Raw genomic sequence first — 10,596 nt, forward strand, 5'->3', positions numbered from 1 at the left:
GGCCGGCTGATGTTTTATTAGTCATAAGTTGTGGTCAAACAAAGTCAAAAGCGGGTCAACGCTGGTCAACATCTCACGCGGACGCGACTGCGAGTACATGCGATCCGCGTGAATAAACCTGGAACTATTCTGATTTGCATTATTTACACGCGGTCGAATTCGGAGGTGGTATGCGGTCCGTTTTAATAACCCACGCGGACGGACTTGCGAGTACACGCGGTCTGCGTGAATAAGCCTAAAGTTCTTCTGTTTTCTGAAATTGGACGCAGAAACTTTTGGGAAACCACACGCGGACCATTTGTTTATTAACGCGGACGGTCCCTTGAGTACACGCGGTCCGCATGAATGCTGCAGCAATTTTCTCAATTTTCGCCCTTTGACCAAAACGAACACCGGGCCTTCAAATCCAACACTCTTTTACTGCAAGAAGGAAGAAGAAGAAATGTTAAATGCAAAAAGGATCTATCTACGACATTTATTTGGAACTAGAAAAGATGAAAACTTTAAGTTTTCCAAAAATGCCCTTCTTTAACGTCTTTAGCGAGACGTGCTTCCCTTTCGATTTCAGTACACCGGGGCATCCAATTGGATGACATCTAGGACATTTGCGTTAAAACCTTCATAGAAAGGTTTCAAACGATGCCCATTGATTTTAAAGATTTGCCCCGTTTCTTCACTTTGGATCTCAACCGCTCCGTGCTCAAAGACTTTTAACACAACAAACGGACCTATCCATCTTGACCTCAACTTTCCAGGAAATAATTTCAATCGCGAATGGTAAAGCAAAACCCTATGTCCCGGCTCGAAATGCTTGCGGGTAATGGACTTGCATGGAAAAGCTTTGTTCTTTCCTTGTAAATTCTTGAGTTTTCATAGGAGTCATTTCTCAACTCCTTCAACTCTTGAAGTTGAAGCTTCCTTTGCCTTCCCGCCTCATCAGTGTTGAAGTTGCATTGCTTGACCGCCCAGAATGCACGGTGTTCCAATTCCACGGGGAAGTGGCATGGTTTTCCAAAAACCAACCTAAAGGGAGACATTCCTATCGGGGTTTTGTACGCGGTCCGATAGGCCCACAAGGCATCATCAAGCCGAGAACTCCAATCTTTTCTTGAAGGATTCACGGTTTTCTCAAGGATACTCTTCACCTCGCGATTTGAAACTTCTGCTTGACCGTTCGTTTGAGGGTGGTAGGCGGTACAGACACGATGGGTCACGTTGTACTTTTTCAACAAGGCCTCCATCATCTTATTGCAAAAATGCGTTCCTCGATCACTAATCAAAGCCCTAGGCAATACGAACAACATTTATTACATCAAATTTAAATAGTCTTGTGGATTTCTAAGGCACAACCTATTTTTCATCAACTTCATTCTTCAAATCTGCATCATGATGTGACAACCGTCAAATTTCGGTCAAGGCAAAGTCAAACTAAGTCAACAAGTCAAACCGGTCAACTCCCTTAACCCTTGTATGTTAGGATTTACGTTATGTAATAACTGTACAATTCGCTACTTTAATGAGAAAACATCATTTGGAAAATTCGTGTGTTTGATTTTCCTTAGCCTTTACAGTGCTAAACAACATTGGAAATTTAATAAACCATACTCAAGATTACTTGACGCTAATAGGATCAAAACCCATACACTACGATATAAATTGACGTTAATAGCAACATAGTATAGTACAACGTTATAACTATAATCAAATTAAATTATGATACCATATTAAAATCAAATCAAAGTATAATGCTCTAATTAAATTAAAAGAATCAAACTTGAATGCTATAATTAAACTTCAAATCAAAGTAGATTGTTATAATCAAATAATAACCTATCTTTTATAAAACTCCCTTTTTATAAACTTTACATTAAATTTTATAAAACTCTATTTTTATAAACTTTACATTAAATTTTATAAAACTATTATATTAATTATGTAAAAGATGCTTGTGTTAGTGGGAAATTATGAAGACCACCAAAAGCAAAAAGATTATTCTCATGGTCTCCCACTCACACCTCCCATCCACTTTCCTTTCCTTTTTCTCCCAACACATTATTCTCTTCACCACTTAAACCTTCTCTATTCTTTCTCTCAATCTCGAAATTCATAAAAGAAATACTCATATTCCAGCCAAGAACAATCTATTATACTCAAATCTTCATCCCTCTTGAAGCATTCATCAAGGTATGTTGTTAAAAGTTTCCAATTCATACAAGAAACAAATTAAATCCACCAAACTATCTAAAACTCATTTTATGCATAAAACTGATTTTTCTCAGAGTCCCATCAATAAAATAAGAAGTTTTGGAAATTTTCAGAAAATAACTTATTTTTATTGAATTACTATAATTATTGCAATAAAGTAGGGCAATAATTCACATAAAATACTTTTTGCATACAATAAATTCTGAGAAAATTCTGGGATGACCTATATATTGATTAAACATAATTTATGAAGTTTCATGCATTTATATTACTGTTTACTATTATTTATGATTTTATTGATTAATTAATAACGAAATATATAAAAAATACTTCCCATAGTCACAAATATCCGAAACTTATACAATGGACTCTATATCATGTGATAAAACTATGGTTAATTTTACAGAATTTTTGGGAATCATTTATTATTTTTCCCGGATTTTGTTGTTGTTTAATCATTAAAGTATTAAATAAATACTAAAACAGTTCAGAAAAATATAAAATTTTTACAGTAATTAATATTATATGAAATAATGATTTCCTAATAACTTCATAATTTTTCAATACTGTTTACTATTTAAAACCATTTTCCTAAGTATTTAAGCATGTAAAAATGCATTTTAATGATTATTTCATATAAATAATTGTTAAAATCTGTAAATAATTATAATTGGGCAAGTTATTATTTTAATAAGAAATTATTAAAATCTGGCCTAAATTGAAAATATAAATTAATTATGCAAAGTAATTAATTCAATTTAAAATTCATTTAACAAATGAATACCTTAATATTCTAATCAAAATGAGTTATTGTTAATTCATCTAATATAAGAATATGTGTCTAATTATTTGTATTAATACTCCATTCTCGTTTAGCAGTTCCTAAACCAAAACTATTAATTATATTAGGTTCTACGCCATTTTGACCCGAACCGTCTATCGTACGACACATGCATTTCATTTTGGGACTAATGTGAGTAATATACCCCATATTTTATAATTTTCAATACTTTTGGGGTGTATCATGTGGTTCTAATATGTTCCAACTTCATTTTATTGTTTTTCACAATTGAGACATTGTTGGGACATTTATACGTGAGTCATTAATTGTATAACTATTGTTTGTTTACGCTACATGTACTTGTAGTGCATTACCATTTTTAGTCTAATCTCCATGACTATGCCCGTATTCTTGAGGTACGTTATGGACAATAATAGCGCTATTGGGTTGACCACCCCGCCTTGGGACGCTAAGGTGATTGATCGCACGTGGTTGAGTGTGTTTGATGATTAGACTAAAAATGGTAATGCAGTACAAGTATTGTCCATAACGTACCTCAACCACGTGCGGTCAATCACCTTAGCGTTTATAAGTTTATAACATGATATAGAGCCCAGTATATTTTTTTGAACTGTTTTAATATTTATTTAATACTTTAATGATTAAACAACAACAAAATTCGGGAAAAATAATAAATGATTCTCAAAAATTCTGTAAAATTAACCATAGTTTTATAACATGATATAGAGCCGAGTGTATAAGTTTCGGATATTTGTGACTCTGGGAAGTATTTTTTATATATTTCATTATTAATTAATCAATAAAACCATAAATAATAGTAAACAGTAATATAAATGCATGAAACTTCATAAATTATGTTTAATCAATATATGGGTCATCCCAGAATTTTCTTAGAATTTATTGAATGCAAAAAGTATTTTATGTGAATTATTGCCCTACTTTATTGCAATAATTATAGTAATTCAATAAAAATAAGTTATTTTCTGAAAATTTCCAGAACTTCTTATTTTATTGATGGGATTCTGAGAAAAATCAGGTTTATGCATAAAATGAGTTTTAGATAGTTTGGTGGATTTCATTTGTTTCTTGTATGAATTTGAAAATTTAACAACATACCTTGTTGAATGCTTCAAGAGGGATGAAGATTGGAGTATAATAGATTGTTCTTGGCTGGAATATGAGTATTTCTTGGATGAATTTCGAGATTAAGAGTGAGAGAAAGAATAGAGAAGGTTTAAGTGGTGAAGAGAATAATGTGTTGGGAGAAAAAGGAAAGGAAAGTGGATGGGAGGTGTGAGTGGGAGACCATGGGAATAATCTTTTTGCTTTTGGTGGTCTTCATAATTTCCCAGTAACACAAGCATCTTTTACATAATTAATATAAGAGTTTTATAAAATTTAATGTAAAGTTTATAAAAATAGAGTTTTATAAAATTTAATGTAAAGTTTATAAAAATGGAGTTTTATAAAAGATAGGTTATTATTTGATTATAACAATCTACTTTGATTTGAAGTTTAATTATAGCATTCAAGTTTGATTCTTTTAATTTAATTAGAGCATTATACTTTGATTTGATTTTAATATGGTATCATAATTTAATTTGATTATAGTTATAACGTTGTACTATACTATGTTGCTATTAACGTCAATTTATATCGTAGTGTATGGGTTTTGATCCTATTAGCGTCAAGTAATCTTGAGTAGGGTTTATTAAATTTCCAATGTTGTTTAGCACTGTAAAGGCTAAGGAAAATCAAACACACGAATTTTCCAAATGATGTTTTCTCATTAAAGTAGCGAATTGTACAGTTATTACATAACGTAAACCCTAACATACAAGGGTTAAGGGAGTTGACCGGTTTGACTTGTTGACTTAGTTTGACTTTGCCTTGACCGAAATTTGACGGTTGTCCGATCATCCCCCCGTTAGAAGGAATTTTGTCCCGAAATTTTCATTTTGACTGGGATTTCGAGAGTTTGGGAAGAGATGTGGATACTTTTGTTTCATCTGATCCTCGCGTTCCCAGGTGAATTCGGGTCCTCGTTTAGCGTTCCAGCGGGCCTTCACAATGGGAATACGACTTTGCTTTGTTCTTTTGATCTCTCGATCCATGATTTCTACCGGTTCTTCCACGAAGTGGAGACTCTCGTTGATTTCAATTTCGTCACAAGGTATCACGAGGGTCTCGTCGGATAGATTTTGTCAATCATATCTTCGGGGTCAAAATATAGTTTTATTAGTTACCTATAGCGACGACTCGTTGTCACCACAGGTTTAATCTATTACGATGACTTGTTGTCGCTATAGGTTTTTAACAAGGGCCAACGACATACCTATAGCGACACACAAGTCATAATTTACATGTGTGAAGACTTGGAGTACTTTCTAATGAAAAGTGTGCTACTGGGGAAATTGGAAACTGGTACGTAGCTTCAAAGTCAAGAATATGCAGTAGGCATGTGATGCATTAAATGCATGAGGCACACAAGTCATAATTTTCAACAACATATACGTATATGTGTGTGAATTGAAGAAGACGGTTACGGCTCAAAGAATATATATATTCATTTTCTTCTTCATTTGTTAGATACACAATAACCATAACATCATAGACTATATATATATTCAATTTCGTTTGTAATTTTCACTAGTTTATATTCCGCGAGTGTTACCGAAATCATTTATCAATTTTTCAGAAGTGCTTAACTTGTTTTGTTGCATTCTCACAACTTGCTATTAATTACTTCTCCCACTTCACTTATATAAATCATCACATTCTTATCGCGACTTTTAACTTCTCCCTCACAAATGGATCCACCTGCAGATCACCAAAACCCCATAGATGACCTCGATTGGTTTCAATACTTTGATCATCAAGATCTTTTCAGGTATATATAAACGTCACTCATTACACCATCTTTCGCACAGAAAAGTGATTTTGTCGACATTGATCAAAACATGGTTTGGATTTGTAGTGATCAAAAAGAGTCTTTCATCGTGTTGGATTTGATTATCTTGATTTTTTTTTTTTTTTTTTGGATTTTTATAGTGGTGACATGCTCGACCACCGTGATTACGAGTTGTCGGAAAAATTGCATGAAGTGCTCGATCAGAACGTTTCCACAGTACTTAACAAAGATCAAAACATCATTTCTAGAAATGAGTTTCACGATTTTGATCCCCTTGAAGACATAAGCTTATGGGATTGTTGGGAGGATGGTAATTTACAATTGGTTAGTTTCAGTGAAGACTGTAAATCCGGTGGTGAGGCTACATGTAGTTCTAGTGCTGCCACCACTGATCACGGTGGCCGGAAGGTGGCAAAGAGATTGAGAGCATTGGAGTTTGAAGAGATAGAGAAGTACTTTGAGATGCCGATAATCATGGCAGCAAAGGAACTAGGGATAGGGTTAACATTGTTGAAGAAAAGATGCAGAGAGCTAAACATAAACAGATGGCCTCATAGAAAACTTACGAGCCTACAATCACTCATTCAAAATGCCAAGGTAAATTACGATAATAACCTTCTATACATTACTCATGCATGCATGCCTGCACTTGGTAACCAAAGTAGTTTTGGTATTTTCTAAAATTTTAATTATTAGTTTCTTTATAACATAAACAATGGCCCTAGGCATATTCCACATCAAATCAATTGATTTACTACGATTTCCTGATTTATATTTATATAAACTTAACTCATTGTAAATTTTGTGAACTCACACGAAAAATATATTGCATCTACCTTTTTAAAAAAAAAACTAGGAGTTGGGATTAAAGGAGGAGATAGAGACGTTAGAAGGGCACAAGAAGATGATGGAGAAATTGCCAGGTATGGAATTGACAGAAAGAACAAAGAAGCTTAGGCAAGCTTGCTTCAAAGCTATTTATAAGAAGAGAGGACTTAACAATCCTTAGTCCTTACCTTTTCTTTTAGCCATTTTGTTATAATGAGTGGATTTTAATCTACATTGTATGTGTTTTTCTCTTGATAGTTTGATACCCTTTTTAGTTTCATTGTGTTTGTCTATTGATTTTGAATGCAGAAAATTTTGTATAATTTGGGTATTATAGTTTGTATTATTTATTTAGCTATGTTCTAGATTGCCGACACGACTACGCTGGCGACTCTATACCAGAGGTCTATATAAATAGACTTATGAATTTAGTAGGAATAACTTGATTATAATCTTGTGATTTGTTCCATGTCTGATCCACTCCTAAGATTCACTCGACATGCCCCCAGTTATGTGTAATTAAAATTTTATTAGATTGTTGATCCTAATGAGTCTACCCTGAATATCTTCGATCTTCTTTTCTTTGACCTTTGTTTCCACCACATGGGCTAAGAAAGCCATATATTCTTTTCGTAGATATGATCGAGCTTGAGTATATGACATAAGACTAAGCTTTTTCGAATGAGTCTCGCCATAAATACGAAGACTTTGACCGTCGGCGAGAGGAATACGAATGAACTTATCGTAACATACTATTTCAGCATGGTTTTGGGATAGCCAATACATTCCTACGATGATGTCGAAGCTACCAAGTTCCATAGGAACTAAATTGATAGAAAATTTATGACAGCAAAAATCGAAAGTGTAATCTTGGATGACTGCATTGAGTGAAACGTATTTTCCATCGGCGACTTCTACGGTAAAGTACTCATCAAGAATCGTGCGAGATGTGTGAAGTATGGGCTCAAATTCCAAAGACACAAAACTTTTAGCGGCACCTGAATCAAAAAGTACTGACGCGTAGCAGTCATTTATGAGAAACGTACCATTTACGACCTTGTTATCGGTCTTTGCTTGGGTTGCGGTAATGACAAAGGCTCGGCCTTTGGGAGCTGGAACCTGCATTGTTGGATTTGCCTGGGCTTGGGTGTTGATGATATTGACTAGCCTAGGACACACGTTTCTGAAATGGGTGGGATCACCACAGTTGAAGCATGTTCCAGTTGGATACCGGGTTTGTGTTTGCTGATTTGAGGGTAGATAGAGTGGTCGCTGAGTTTTTGGTGCACGACATGTGTCCGCCAAGTGGCCATAGCGACCACAATTCGTACAGAGGCGACACGGGCTGGTGGTCATATGGTGATAGTTACAGTGGTTACAGAGGGGGTGAGGTCCGGTATACGGCTTTTTATTCGGTTGGGCTTGTGGGGTGACTTGGGTGATAGGAGTACCAGGAGTAATAACAGCATGGTTGTGGTGATGACTTTTCCGCTTCTTTTTGTCATGTCGGTGGGAGGACTCGGACTTGACAATTAGGGGGGTCTCAGGGGTCGGCTTTTCAGTTGACATCTTTGAACCCTTGCGTGGGAGGACACCATCGTTCATATTGTCCTCGTTGAGTTGACCTGCTATTTCAATGGCGGATTCTAGGGTAGATGGCCTGCTGCTGGTCACCGAATCACGGATCTGGCGTGGTAACCCTTTGATGTAGCGACGTATTGCAGTTTTCATAGGTTGAACCATGTGAGGTAGGAGTCTCGAGAGATCATGGAATCTATTGGTGTAGGTCGCGTTGTCGCCTCCCACCTGTTTCAGATTCCAGAATTCATCCTCGAGAGTTTGCAATTCGCTGTTAGGGCAGAACTTCTCCATCATGCGTTCCTTTAGTTTTGACCAGGTCATTCCCAAGGCAACAACCTCTCCCTTTGCCCGTTTTTCTAGGTTCCACCATGTGAGAGCATGAACTTGGAGGCACCCTGTAGCATGACGGACCATCAGGTCCTCAGGACACTCGCTATGGATGAAAGTACTCTCCATTTCTTCAATCCATGTGTGGAGTGCGGTGGCACCATCGATGCCTTTGAAGTAAGGCGGATTGCAGTTACGAAAGTGCTTGAACGAGCAACGAGGAGTGGTTGCTGGAGCTTGTGGCTGAAGAGAATGAAGTTGGGTTGCAATTGTTGGGTAAAATAATTGTAAAACACTTGTTGGGCCATGGTTAGGAGTGTTGGGCACCTTTTGGGCTTTCCATGGTTACTAAATGTGAAACATGTAGCACTTGCGTGGGCCCCCACAAAACTAAGTTTTCACATGTCTTTCCCACTTCTAGGCCCATTAGGGAACTTAATAGTCCAATGAGTTGGCCATTTTGGAGTGTATCCTTTCAGATACGTTTGATAAGGTCGGGTATTTTGATGGCTCAAAAGTAATGTGAATGACGCGCTTTGGCCTATAGGTTTGGGAACTCTCGCCTTTGGTCCCCAGGTAAGCAAACTGGTCCCTCGTTTGATTGGGATGTATGTGAATGCTTGCCTAGTCAGGACTTTCGGGCTACCGGCACCTCCTCCTTCCAGTTACTACGCGTCCATTACTATGATCCTACCCAACTAGAGTGGATGACTTTGAATTTCCTATGAGCTTTAAGGAATATATATGTATATACAATTTTTTTACCACTTGAATATGTGTGTGATTTTTCAGAGAAAGAGGAGAATATTCACCAGTGTATGCACACATATAAGTGTCAGGAGTAATACGTATGCACTTAAGGGAGCAATTAACACACAAAGGTATTCCTAGGCTTTTCTAAGTGTGAATTGCATGCAGTTGTGTGTGCATTTTATAAACTAGCATACGAGAGGACCCTAGAGGCTATAGAGTAGGTCAAGGCAATTAACCTAATTCCCTATAGTCAAGGGCTCTGATACCAATCTGTCACACCCCGATCCTTGTCGGAATCGATCAAGGCGTGATATATTGTTCAAAGTCTCATGACAACTATGTTATAATATGATTAGATTCAATTAAGTACTAAGTATGCAAACAAGATCCACCACATACAAATACAAATCCAAATACGAACAACATTTATTACATCAAATTTAAATAGTCTTGTGGATTTCTAAGGCACAACCTATTTTTCATCAACTTCATTCTTCAAATCTGCATCATGGGTAAAAACAGGTCAACTACGAGAGTTGGTGAGTAATCTAATTTTAGTAGAGAAAATTGTGAAGTTGAAACATTTATAATTTGAAATTTGTTTTCTTTTGAAGTCGGCAAACAATTGTATTTGAGATAACGGTTTATAAATAAAAAATTGATTAACAAATGATAACAACAACAATAAGTCCTCACCCTATATATATACATATGTATATATATATATATATATATATATATATATATATATATATATATATATATATAAATATATAGGATGAAACATCTAATCATCAAACACACTCAACCACGTGCGATCAATCACCTTAGCGTCCCAAGGCGGGGTGGTCAACCCAATAGCGCTATTATTGTCCATAACGTACCTCAAGAATACGTGCATAGTCATGGAGATTAGACTAAAAATGGTAATGCACTACAAGTACATGTAGCGTAAACAAACAATAGTTATACAATTAATGACTCACGTATAAATGTCCCAACAATGTCTCAATTGTGATAAAACAATAAAATGAAGTTGGAACATATTAGAACCACATGATACACCCCAAAAGTATTGAAAATTATAAAATATGGGGTAGATTACTCACATTAGTCCCAAAACGACATGCGTGTGTCGTACGATAGACGGTTCGGGTCAAAATGGCGTAGAACCTAATATAATTAATAG

At 35.8% G+C, this 10,596-nt stretch overlaps 1 protein-coding gene across 1 annotated transcript; it reads right to left on the bottom strand.

The window, feature by feature from the left end:
• Nucleotides 1–764: 764 nt before the first annotated feature.
• Nucleotides 765–1,241, bottom strand: LOC145111291 (uncharacterized). The gene has a single exon (XM_079047583.1). The coding sequence runs from the start codon at nucleotides 1,239–1,241 to the stop codon at nucleotides 765–767; it is 477 nt and encodes a 158-aa protein (XP_078903709.1).
• Between the last annotated feature and the right edge of the window lie 9,355 nt (nucleotides 1,242–10,596).

The sequence above is a fragment of the Lactuca virosa genome, chromosome 5 (assembly GCF_052849685.1).
Source record: "Lactuca virosa cultivar CGN04683 chromosome 5, Lactuca_virosa_CGN04683_v6, whole genome shotgun sequence".
NCBI lineage: Eukaryota > Viridiplantae > Streptophyta > Magnoliopsida > Asterales > Asteraceae > Lactuca > Lactuca virosa.